The sequence below is a fragment of the Tribolium castaneum genome, chromosome 6 (assembly GCF_031307605.1).
Source record: "Tribolium castaneum strain GA2 chromosome 6, icTriCast1.1, whole genome shotgun sequence".
NCBI lineage: Eukaryota > Metazoa > Arthropoda > Insecta > Coleoptera > Tenebrionidae > Tribolium > Tribolium castaneum.
The window spans coordinates 6,037,515-6,050,420 of record NC_087399.1 but is presented as its reverse complement, the minus strand read 5'-3'; the positions used below and the strand labels follow the sequence as shown (position 1 = coordinate 6,050,420).

Here is a 12,906-nt window from a genome sequence, read left to right as displayed (position 1 = left end):
AGGTTATGTCAGTTGGGGGTGCACCCAAAAATGCAGTGGAGTCACAACACGTGCCGCATTTGTGGCCAAATCAGCGACACGTGCCACCTCATTTGGGCCAAGAGCCCCAACGATATTGAGAATAAAATAAAAAAATGTCTAAAGTTGGAGGTAGGGTAAAAAGTTGGGTTATGTCATTTTATTAATGCAAAAACAGCTTTTCAAGGATGATTTCAAACCGAAACAGTTGTGTAACCCTTGTTTGTTAAAACTGGACGATTTTTATCAATTCCTAATGATATGTCACGCCACTGACCAGAAATTCGAGTCGATTTTAATGAACCGGCAAGAGTGGGGCCCTGAGACAATCCTCGACTACACGCAGCAAAAAATGAGCGTGATCGTGTCAAATAAGGGGGGCTTGGAGCACCTCGAGTGCAACGAAATCGATTTATACAAGGAGTCAGTTTTGCCCCTGGAGACGTGCCCCGAAATGTTGGATATTGTGGAAAACGCGAACTACATGCCGGAGAATCTCGATTATTTGAACCCCAATTACGGGATGAAGAAGTTTCATGATTTCTACCAAGAGCCGGGCGTTTTGAGGCACTCCTCAAACTACCCCCAGGAGGCTGCGATCAATTACAGTTGCCAACAAGAGACGTTCCCCGACCTCAGTTACCCCAATGTGGGGCTGGACTACTCGAACTACGCCCCCCAGCCGAATTTCGCCGAGGCGAAAGCCGAGCCATCACGCAAGCCCCCTGCGAGTCAAAAGACCTTCCCGTGCCCCCATTGCGAGAAAAAATTCAAACGCAGGGTCACACTCAACGCCCACATAGCCATACACACCAAAATACGCCCTTATATCTGTGATATTTGCAAAAAATCGTACGCAATTAAATGCGACTTAACAAACCATCTTAAAATTCACGCCGGTCGTAATAAATGCAAATATTGCTCGAGCGCGTTCCCGGCCCCCAGCAAGTTGCAAAGGCACTTGCGGACGCACACGAAAGATCGGCCGTTTGTCTGCGATTTTAAAAATTGCGGCAAGTCGTTCTCGGATAAGAGGAACTTGGACGGGCATAAAGCCCTGCATTCGAACGAGTTTAATTTCAAGTGCCAGGAGTGTGGAAGAGCCTTCCGGACGAAAAATCGGCTCAAACAGCATGAGAAGGCGCACACGGTGGCTACGCCCTACGTGTGCGAGATTTGCTCTAAGGCGTACAAGTACAAGTCGACTCTTATTTTTCACTTGAAGAAACACAACGGCTATTTTTGTCCCTACTGTGAGAAGGACTGCGAAAAGGCGGTCAAGTTGTTGAGGCACAAGAAAGTGTGCGCCGTCGCCCGAAATAAAAATTAATTTAACGCTTGTTGTGAGTACGGTATTTTTTCTCTCGCCCAGTGTTGTGTATGAATAAAAGTAGGGATCTAGGCGAGATTTTACCCCAAACTTAATCCAAATCCTATAAATAATTAACGTGGAAAGGTGTTTACATTTTATCACATGATTTTTTTGTGGACAACCACAATAACTTCGTAGTCACCTTACGAAAATAAAATACTAAATAATAAAAGCAAAAAAAATAGTTATCACAGCTCTAAAGCATGCTTCAATAAGGATTGAAAAAGGCAAAAATCATAGCATTTTTGACATAATTTGGCGATTTTTTGGATTATTTTAAGGAATATTTTGGGAAATTATTGGGTTACTTGCTGAAAAGCGAATCAAAAGTTGGAAAAAAAACAAGGATAATTGCAAGCAAAGCACATTTTTATACATTACAAAGGTAATGTATTTATTAGATTAATTTGGTGTTTTCTAGGGCTGTCTGAGCGAAAGTTCGCAAAACAAAACCTGAATCACTTTAAAAACGTAATTTATACCAAGGGCCGGTTTATAGAAGGCTTTGTTTAAATTTAATTCGTTGTTAAAGGTTAACAACGCAAATGGACCAATCGCATTTGTGCAACTTGGTCACGTGATCAGTTAATCACGCATTTAATTGCAAATTAAATTTAAAAAGTGTCATTAATTTAATTCGCAATTAAATGCGGGATTAACTGATCACGTGACTCAATTGAAGCAATTTGATTAGTCAATTGGCGTTGTTAATTTTTAGCATCGCAATTAGTTTTAATTTAGCTTTCTATAAATCGAGTAAAATACTCAAAAAAGGCATATTTTTATCTTAATTAGGTAAAACTTCGGCTTTTAAACGAAAATTGGTGAAATAATTGCGTTTCTAGAAGATAAACGTGCCAACAAAACACAAAAAAGCAAAAGTAATATTAGTTAATGATTTTTCAGTCTGGTTTAGACAAATAAAACCATTTTTCAACAAATTTTTCGGCTAAGTTTTTGAGGAAATTTTACGAGTTTCTGATCTAAAAACGCGTAATAGTTTTCAAATAATGAAAAATAATATCATTTTCATTTTTCAGTCAGGTTTAACCAAACTCTGGCAAAGTAAACTGAGTTTTTAACTCAGAAAAAAAGGAAAATAACTATTTCAGATCAATTTTGATCATGTTTTAGTCAATTTTAGCGAAAGAAATTAGTGTTTACCACAAAATTGTAATATACTGGTGTTCTTTTAAAATCATCGTGACATAATTTTTATGGTGGATTAATAAAAAACTTTCTTATTAAAAGAGATATCGTTATAAAAATTTTGTTTACATATTTTCAGAATATTTTTGAACAAATTTTGTGAAATATATACAAATACATGTCTCAAAGATGTGATTTTAAAACAAGGTTGAAAAGCTTTCACAAAGCAAAAGCATTTTTTAGCTCACAAAAGGTTTAAAAAGGCAAATATTCTTATAACCTAAAGAAGAAAGGTAAAAAACACTATTTTTGACTTGCTTTGTTTTATTACCAACTTTGATCAAATTATTGCGAGTGGTTTGGTAAAAATAATACTACACTATTTTTAATTCTTTGGCGATTTTTTGGTTGGTTTTGGTTAATATTAGATTTTTTTCCTACATACATCCTACATACATGTAGGTTTATTGCTTTTAGTTTAAATGCAGCACAAAATAACAGTGCGTTAATAAACATTCGAAAAAGGTAAACATCATTCTTGGCATATGGTAAATTTTCGGCGTGTTTTTATAGTTATTAATAATACGAGTGCGACAACACAAGCTTCAAGTTCGAGGGCTGTCGTTATGCAACGAGCGTATGCGAGTTACATACCTAGATACTATGGGAAGCGTGTCTTAAAATAGTGAAAACATTAATTTAAAACACGTTGCTATGGGCATCAAGCATTCAAATAAAGAAGGCTTAAAAATGTCACCAACAAAAAACGAATTAAATGACATGATTTTTTTTAAAATCTTACAAAAGGTAAATAGTGATAACGATATGTTATAAAGAATTTGTTTACATAAATATTTTTGCCTGGGGAGCGAATTTTTCAACAAGCTTTGAAAATCAAAGCAAGAGCAGTGTTTAGCTCAAAAAAAGGCTTGGATTTCAAACCATTTTTGAGCAATTTTGCGAATAATAACGTGTTATTGGCAACTTTTATCAAAATATTGTGAAAAAAAACCTGAGTTAGATAATAGATATTTGGTCACTAGACATTTAAAGTGGTCGAGGGCCAATGAAATGAGGCAAAACCTGATTCAAGATTCTTTATTTAGAGAATGACAACATAAATAATGAATAAATTTGCTCAACGCGTCTTATACAATATTTTCTATACAAATTACAAATAGTCAAATACTAGTAAATTTCAGTCCCCAATGCTCATCAGATTGTACAATTCTTTGGTTCTTCCTGTGGTTAGTGCATCGAAAAAGCTGAACTTAACCTACTTAGTGAGTTCACTCGGGCCAACTCCCCACAGAAGGAGAAAAAAAAATCGCAAAAAGGCAGTGTAGGCAGAGTGCGGCCCGGAATCACTCCACGACTTTCAAATTTTGTATACAATTCGAGACAACTTCTAATTCGGGAAAACTAATATTGTGCAGATCTACCTCGGGGCCGCTCTCCGCCACGATACTTTCCAGCGACTTGGCCTTCTTCAGCTGGGCCAAATCGACGGAATCCTCGATCACTTGGTCAACCACGGCCTTAACGAGACTAGCATCGTTCTCACTATCGTTATTCTCGGAGCGCGTCCTGTGCCTCTCGCGGATCGCGTACGGTTTGTAGCGCACGTGGGGCGTCAGGGGGCGCACCCGGAACCCTATCGACACGTTGCTGACGTACCGGGTGTTGATCCGGACCATATTCAAGTAGGGCTTCCTCTGGATCTCCTTCAGGTACTCCCTGCGCGAGTCCGCGCTCGTGGCCAGCATCCCCAGCCGCTGGAGGGCGGAATCCAGGCCGTTGAGGCACGGGGAGGGCAACTGAAAGGGCGAACCTCGATTTGGGGGATTACTTTAAGGGGAATTACCTCGATTTCGACGTCTTCGGGTTGCATTGAAGTGGAGGAAAGCTAGTGTTTACATACGTTTCTGTGTCGATATTCGATCCACCAGCTGTGAAATGTCAAAGACCAAAACATGGAGTTGGAGCGAGAGGGCGATGGATTTGTCGTGGGAGGGAGAGAGACGGACGATTGTTTGGTTCGGTCACAGCGACCTGCGATCGAAAACAACACTCACGTGTTTTACAGGGTTAAAGCTCACTTTTTAACACCAAAGGGTCACTAATAATGATCCATGGACTTGTTTTTGCTAATTTATTGCAAGCCCAAAGTGTATCACTTGTTATATTTTGCTTGTTACGTAATCGACAGAATGAGCCAACCTCATGGCGCGTCAGCTTGGTGGAACAACTGTCAAGTGTTAGAACACATGTTGTGCTTTAGTGTTATTTTTTGGACACAATTGTGCAAGGAATTAGTGCAATTTATGATAATTGACTCCATTACGTGACTAAGTAAAAAGTAGTGTTAAAATTTTTGGCAAAAAATTGTGAAGTTGGGTTTTTTTTCATCAAGGATTTGCCTAAAATGACCACCAATGTGAAGCTCAAAGAGGCGTAAGTACCAGCAAAAGCGGATCAGACAATCTTTTTTATTTTATTTGGAACTGGAAGAGTTTGATGTTCCAAGTGTTTTAAGGTTATGTTTAAAACATGCGGTTTGTTGGGAAATGCCAAGGCCACTACACAAAAAAGGTCGGCTCATTGACGTCACGTGATCAAATTGTGATGTGGTGTAATACATATAAAGTCTGTACATTGGCCCAAAATCGTGAATTTGTCACGCTCTGAACCAAACTAATTATTGAAATTTGAAAATTTGCGGAAAATGAATGTCATAACTCACAAAATATTGATCTGTTACACATTTTTTCGGCTTAATAAGCACTATAATAAATAATTAAAATGCCAAGTTTCTGAAATTGTTGTGATCCAAACAGTGGACAAGTTGAAAATGATAAAGTTACTTACTTCTTTCTCATCAATTTCCAAAAATTTCAAATCAGGAGAAAGAATGGATTTAGGGAGCTTATTCGATAATGAATTGGTTACAAATTAAATAAAAAGTGGAAGTTTAACAATTATTGTGGACAATTTTACAAGGCCTACTTGATTAACGATGAAAATTACAAGTTAAATCCGTTTTTTGCGATTATTCCAAAAACTGTAAGAGAAAGGTATAGGATATCTTGATAAAAATCACCATAAATATCGCTATTTTTTTTATTTCCGTTATGAAACTAGAGACGTTCCATTTGAAAGTGAGTTTTTTGATACCCATTTTGCAAAAATCATACTAGCCTTGAATTTTGACAGTTGACAAATTTGAAAATTATAGAAGACTTTTCGAACCTTCGGTTATTGAATACAAAGTAAAATAATCAATCATCGTAAAGGGTTCTAGGCCTGTGATACTTTAAATAAATCTCTGCAAATGAGAATTTTAACAAAAAAATCGATGTATTGCAAAAACTGTGACAGATAAGCATTCTGTATTTTTTTATGTATTTGGTTGAGTTAAAAAACTACAATTAAATGGTAATCAACCCACAAAAACATTATCTGCTAACAAAACTTAGCAAAGTTTCAAACCACAATACATAGCTTCCATCGGAGTGCGGACCCGTAGCTCCCCCAACGGCCCTTTTTTGGCACTGGACTGACATTATTACTGTCAATCAACGCAAACGACGATTTTAATTAACGTAATCACCGATAACACGATTGTTTGTTTTTATGTGTTGATAAAATTATTACTATAATGTAGAGTACATATTTGTCAATCTATGTTTAGGATTTTTTCTTTGTTGCCGCCTTTACGATTTGTTGATAAATCGTTATAAAAGGACGCTTGATACAGGGCGCTAACTTCTGTCTATCCCGCCAATCTTTCCACATGTAATTACTGTGTATGTAGGGATTTATTAAAGAAAAAAACTCTAATAAAAGTTACAAAATAAACAAATGTTTTATTTGAGGAGGAAACTTCCCAACACAAGGCGTAACCGAGACACTAAAAAAAACTTCGGTTGTTGTTCTAGTAAACAATGGAAATAGATGCATTTATTTGTTATCAGATATAGACCAAGGTTTGGGTCTAGTGTGCGGAGAAATAGATAAAACTAATAAAAACAAAAGAATGGCGCGGTTCGGACTATATCCATAGCGTGCTTGATTTTCAGATTTTTCTGATTCTAATGCTATATTTGGACAATTATTGATATATTCAAGGATGTTTATATCACATACCTAATTATTCGCGGTCTAGTGGTTCCATTAATAAGTTATCGTTTGATCAATTGTGCAATTTTTGCGAGAACTCTGGACTGGCCGGATAAAATCAAGCTACTTGAGAGATTTAAAAAAAACTCTAGTTAGCTTTGTATCGCAACCTAGATTTTCCAAATTTGAAATGTCGCAACTATAACGGAAATAATTCGATAATTTAATCATTGTTTTTCAAGATAATGCCCAATAAATCTGAATCGATCAAATCAAATCACAGATTTATCAGCGTATTGCCGAAATCTCTATCACTTGACGACATTGGGATCCATAAATTAAAAAATTCCTTCAACTATTATTTCAATCAATTATCGCCCCAATTTCTAATTGCAGTTTTGAAGTCGAGTCCAAACATGGCGCTTTCTATACAGGGGGCAACATCGAGTGGCATCAAGACACCATCTACTGTCAAACGCCTTCAGCTGTCACGCTTTTGAAGATTCAAGATGGCGTCGTGTGCCAAACAATCGGCGAAGAAAATGGCGAGGATTGTGACACAATTCAGACTTTTACAACCGATGGCGAAAGAATCATTTCGTCACACAAAAGCGGTCTTTTAAAATTATGGAATGGACAAGGCCAACTTGTCAAAATGTGGAAATACATCCACAAGGGACCTATCGCAAAACTAACCCTCAAAGACAATTTACTGGCAAGTGGTGGTTCGGATGGAAGTGTGCGAATATGGGACTTGGACCACCAGACTTGCACTTTGCACCTGAAAGGGTGCCAAGGCGTGGTTAACATAGTGGAATTCCACCCAATCGAAAGTGTTATTTTTGGGAGTGGGGACGATGGGAGGATCCTGTCGTGGGGCTTAAGCAAAGGCGAGGCGTTGATTGGCTACAATGCGCATTTCAGTAAAGTGACGTCACTCGTGTTCGCCAATGATGCCAAACACTTTGTGACGTCAGGCCGCGATAAGGTTATAATTCTATGGAAGTTTAACCAAATCAAAGCCTTAAGGACTATACCTTTGTACGAAGCAGTGGAAGTCATAGTCAAGTTACCCGAGAAATTTAAATTACCCGACTTTAAGTCGGACCCTGACTGTGTTTATGTGGCGTCCGGTGGTGAAAATGGGTTGGTACGAGTGTGGGACGTTACCAACTCGAAAGAAATATACAAGCAGCAAAATTCCCTAGTTAGTAAAGCGCAAGATGGCGGGTTGGCCATCACGAAGCTGTTGCTAGGTGATGAGGACAAAACGTTGGCTGTGATCACAGCCGACCATAACATTATTTTACATATACTCAAGTCGTTCGTTTGTTTGAAGCAATTCATAGGCTTCTCTGATGAGATTCTTGATATTTGTTTCGTTGGCAAAAGTGACTCGCATTTGGCCGTGGCCACGAATTCGTGCGATATCAAACTGTACGACAATTCTGACATGAACTGTCAGTTACTGAAAGGTCACAGTGACATTGTCTTGACCTTAGCCACTAGTAGGGCTAACCCCAACCTTATGCTTTCTGGTGGTAAAGATAACAAGATATGTCTATGGTCACTTGATGGTGCCATAATGTCGTGCGTTGGTACCGGTCTAAGACACACGGGTTCCGTGGGTTCGGTCACCTTCAGTAATATCAACGACTTTATGGTAAGTGTCAGTCAAGACACTTGCCTCAAAGTCTGGGAAGTCCCGAAGAAGCCAACCAGTGGTACCATCCTAAACTGTACCAAGACAGAAATTGCGCACCAGAAAGACATCAATTGTGTGTCCGTCTCTCCGAATGACAAGATCATAGCCACGGCCTCCCAAGACAAAACCGCCAAGCTCTGGACTGATAGTTTAACCTTCGTGGGGACGCTCAAAGGGCATAAACGTGGGGTCTGGTCAGTGAAATTCTCGCCAGTTGATCAAGTCGTCGTAACCTCTTCGGCCGACTGTATGATCAAACTGTGGTCAGTGGCTGACCTCAACTGCCTCAAAACGCTCGAAGGTCACGACTCGAGTGTCCTCAAAGCTGAGTTCCTCTCAAACGGGATGCAGATTTTGAGTGCGGGGGCCGACGGCCTCCTCAAACTCTTCAGTGTGAAGAGTTCCGAATGTGTCGGAACCTTCGAACAGCACGAAGGGCGGATCTGGGCCATGGCGGTGCGAAAGGACGAAAGTGGGGTGGTGACGGGAGGGTCGGATTCGCTCCTCATCAAGTGGAAGGACGTGACGGAGGAAAGGAAGTTGCAGAGGTTGAAGGAGGAAGAAGAGGAGGCGTTGCAACAGCAAAAATTGGCCAATTATTTGCAAAATGACGAGCTTTTGAAAGCGCTAAAGTTGGCCTTGAAGCTTGACCGGCCCTTGCAAGTCCTAAAGATCGTTCAAGGGATTATACGCAAGGGTGAGACGACTGGACTCGCCGACGCTGTGAAGGGGTTGAAGAATGAGCAGAAGGAGGCGCTGCTCAAGTGTGCCACGACTTGGAATACCAACAGTCGGAACTGTCAATCGGCACAACTTGTCTTGAATATACTGTTAGGGGAGTTGCAGAGTGGGGATTTTAAGCCCGTGGGCTTGGGTGGGACCGTTGAGGGCGCTTTGCCCTACACTGAGAGACACTTCAAGCGCTTAACCCAGTTGTTGCAAGACTTGCATTTCGTTACATATACTATCAATTGTATGCAGCCCCATATAAAAAACATGTGAATGTCTTGTTGGGTTTTGTCATTATCGGTATTGTTTTTAGTGAGTTCTTGACTTGTTTAAGTAACGTCATTGTCAAATAATTGAGTCAGTGTGATTTAAACATTTGTTTTTTCAATTAAATCGTTTCATGATTAGTCGAGTGTTATTTAACCCTCACCCTTCCAAGTCTGGATCTATTCGAGTTCTTAAGCCGTATCAAGTAGATCATCGTTTCTACAATAGCGTGATAGTGTCGAGTATGAGATAAGACAAGGATCACAATTAATAGTTAAAATACTTTTTCCAAAATATAAACATCAGACATTTCAATACTCTGGTCGTGGTTGCACCAATTTTTTCGTGGAAGTTTTCGTGTTTTCGCAAGATCTGAAGTGATAATTAGTTGATTTGATAATGTTTTGATAAACTTAGATTTAGTTCAGAAGATATAAAAGAACAAACACAATCTTGGGAACAGTTTTGAAAAAAATTTCGTAAAAGTATGACTAGTGCAGTTCTAGTCTTGGTATTAGCGCTTTTAGTGATTGAAGGAGAAGCCGACTATGATGGGTCAGTATTAAAAAAAACTCATTATTGATTTTCCCCTTCTAATCAGTGTTCTTACGTCTTAAAGCATCTTGTTTTATATTATACAGGGTCTTTCAAGTTTTATGGCCGAAGCATTTTTTTTAATCTTAAATATTAAAACGTTAATTATTCAACTTTCGCATAATTTTATTTCAGCCCTAAAATATAAGGAATTCTACCTTATAGGAAATACGCCAATAACTTGACTTTTTTCTCAAAATTGGTTTTTAATATTTCACAACAAGGCCTTAATAATCAAAGTACCAATTATTAATTTATTTTTTTACTTGAAACACCCACAAAACTTGGAACACCCTCTACATATTTCCTTAAAGACAAAAAAATCCATCATTTTTTATTTTCTAATCAATGCGAGATAAGGCGTCCCATTTTAAAATTTTGCATATGTTTCCCGATGTCAAGATTAACATTTGTAATCACTAATTCAACATTTTTATTCGTGAACCGGTTTTTATCGGTTATTATCAAAGTGATTACAATTTAGCACCAGTTACTATAGCCCATCGGGCCACCAAATTTATTTTTCCAAAAAATTAGATCACTTAATTAAGTGGATCAACATTTCTAAATACGTTAACACATTCCGCAAACATTTTTTGTTTTCCGAATTAATCAAATTAGAACTAGATTAACACGAGGTTGTGCAAAAATTTGTCATCCCAGTGGGCAATGTAAACGAAAATTGACATTTTACAGAGTGGGCGACTGCGATGGCACAAACTGTGACGACTTGTCTCAAGACCAGTTTATTGATTATTTGACAAATCCGCTGCGTTATGACAAATATGTGAGACCTAACACAAGCACTCCCTTTGGTGTGATTGTCAATGTTGACATCAATCACTTGGAAGCGTCACAATCTGTGAGTGGGCTTTGGACGTACCTATCACGTGACACTATTTCAATCATTTTAGCAATTTACGGCGTACATGACCGTAAAATGTACTTATTTAGATAGTAATCTCAAATTTGAGGATATTTCTCCGAAAAGATCTCTAATATTAGGCGATGAAACCCTCAAAGCCAAAATTTGGACCCCAAATATCCTCCTCAAGGACCAAGAGGAGACGACTATAGTTCAAGTTGAAAAAAAAGAAGACTTGGTGTCCATAGATAAGACAGGTCTAGTGACATATACGTACAAAATGGTGTCAAAATTCTATTGTTGGATGGATTTGAAAAAATTCCCGTTTGACACGCAAAAGTGCACCCTTATTTTCAGCGATTGTAAGTTGGCACCCTTTAACAATGCGCCAGTCATTAGTGGCAATTTTAGGGTCGTACAATAGTACCAACCTACTATTAGAATGGAACAAAAAGTCGGAGTCGTTGAACGTTTCTGATAATTTACACTTTACCGAATTTATTGTCGATGAAATTAAATGTGATACCGGGACCAACGATGGGCCTTATCAAAATAGGGACATGTCGGATCAAGGTCGCTATTACCACCCGCGCCACAAAAAGTCAAATTGTGTTTTTCAGTTGGCAGCTTCAGCGAGCTCGTGATTAAATTTCGTTTCCATAGAGACATCGGTTATTACCTACTTGATTTCTTCATTCCCTCTTATTTGCTAGTATGCACTGCTTGGGTCACATTCTGGCTCCAAGCGGACGCGGGGCCCCCACGAGCCACCCTGGGGGCCACCACAGTCGTAGCTTTCATCACCCTGCACTTGGGTATGAGCAAAGACATACCCAAAGTGTCATATATCAAAGCTAGCGATATTTGGTTTTTGGGGGTTTCTTGCTTCATTTTCTTTTCGTTGGCAGAATTCGCGTTTGTTAACGTCATTTGGAGGCGCAAGTAAGCCCCGTTCATCCATTTTATCAAAAAAAAAATGATATACGTAATTGTAGGAAAATAATCGAGTTGAAAAAACCCAAACAGAAGTACATAATCAAAGCGGCCGTGATGCCAAGCGTTGCCAGGAAACACTTGCGCAAGCACGAGTCAAGTCTGTCAGTGGCCACTTTGACCCAATCAAATTCCAGCTTGGACGTGGCCACGCCCTGTGAGAATGTAAGTGGTGGGGAGTGAATTAAGCTACGACGTGACTTTGGCGTTTCAGGGATGTTACAAGAATGGCATTGATAGTTTAGACAGCAGTCATAGTGTTATTCCAATGCCGGAAGACGAACAAGTTTTCACTTGGACGAAAATGACGCCGCAAGAGGTCGCCATTTGGATCGACAGGAAGGCGCGAATTGTCTTCCCACTCATTTTCCTCATTTTTAATATACTCTACTGGGTGTTTGTATATTACGGTTAATTTTATGGTCGATTGATTGATTTATGGTGAAATTATCGACCGTTGGTATGCGTGTAGTGTTTTGACGAATTAACTGACGTGTCTGTGCTAACAAGTGTGCCTTGATATTTATTTGTTTGTTTAAGAATAAAGATGTTCCTATCTGATCTTGATATTGCAAAAATTTATTTAATTGAATTGTTATGTTTCGGTGAATAAAAATAAATAAAAACTGTTGTTTTATTTCATGACATTTTGAAACTAAGCCAACTGAGTCATTTTTAATACCTAGATCGTCAAAACCCGAGAAAATTGTCAATTTGACGCAAAAACTGACGTATCGTCAATCACGCCAAGTATTTTTGATTTACAGTATCTACCAACTGACAAATTAATCGTTTTATGGCACTATACAGGCTGTTCCGTCTAAACCCCACATTATTCTAATAATGATGAAAAAAAAAAAAATGAAAAAAATTAAAAATGAAAAAAAAAATCCAAAAATAACGTTAAGATTTTATAGTTTGTAAACTATTTACCAATTTTGAACACACTTAAGGAAAGATATAAACTTTTTCAATTGTCCAAATAAGATTTTTGAAATAAAAAAAAAACCCTAAATGTTTCGAAAACGGCAAAATCTAGGTAGGGGAGAGTGACCTAAAATGATCTCTCTAAGTTAGAAATAATGCCTGTAAAAA

At 38.5% G+C, this 12,906-nt stretch overlaps 4 protein-coding genes across 4 annotated transcripts; 3 read left to right on the top strand and 1 right to left on the bottom strand.

The window, feature by feature from the left end:
• Positions 1-15: 15 nt before the first annotated feature.
• LOC663409 (zinc finger protein 267) lies at positions 16-1,358 on the top strand. The gene is made up of 2 exons (XM_008198592.3): positions 16-150; positions 197-1,358. The coding sequence occupies exons 1-2, from the start codon at positions 31-33 to the stop codon at positions 1,346-1,348; spliced, it is 1,272 nt and encodes a 423-aa protein (XP_008196814.2). The 5' UTR covers positions 16-30; the 3' UTR covers positions 1,349-1,358.
• Positions 1,359-3,622: 2,264 nt separating this feature from the next.
• LOC663388 (uncharacterized) lies at positions 3,623-4,568 on the bottom strand. Its single transcript, XM_971358.5, has 2 exons — positions 4,404-4,568; positions 3,623-4,356 (listed from the first exon to the last, which is right to left on the bottom strand). Exons 1-2 carry the CDS (start codon positions 4,428-4,430, stop codon positions 3,904-3,906), a joined length of 480 nt encoding a protein of 159 aa, XP_976451.1. The 5' UTR covers positions 4,431-4,568; the 3' UTR covers positions 3,623-3,903.
• A 204-nt stretch (positions 4,569-4,772) lies between these two features.
• On the top strand, positions 4,773-9,499 carry LOC103313955 (uncharacterized protein). The gene is made up of 2 exons (XM_008198593.3): positions 4,773-4,993; positions 7,055-9,499. The coding sequence occupies exons 1-2, from the start codon at positions 4,965-4,967 to the stop codon at positions 9,363-9,365; spliced, it is 2,340 nt and encodes a 779-aa protein (XP_008196815.2). The 5' UTR covers positions 4,773-4,964; the 3' UTR covers positions 9,366-9,499.
• Positions 9,500-9,846: 347 nt separating this feature from the next.
• Tcas_11340 (cys-loop ligand-gated ion channel subunit) lies at positions 9,847-12,226 on the top strand. The gene is given in 7 exon segments (NM_001109778.1): positions 9,847-9,914; positions 10,650-10,815; positions 10,868-11,180; positions 11,230-11,391; positions 11,439-11,760; positions 11,814-11,976; positions 12,026-12,226. Coding segments are annotated over 7 exon segments (1,395 nt in total).
• The last annotated feature ends 680 nt before the right edge of the window (positions 12,227-12,906 follow it).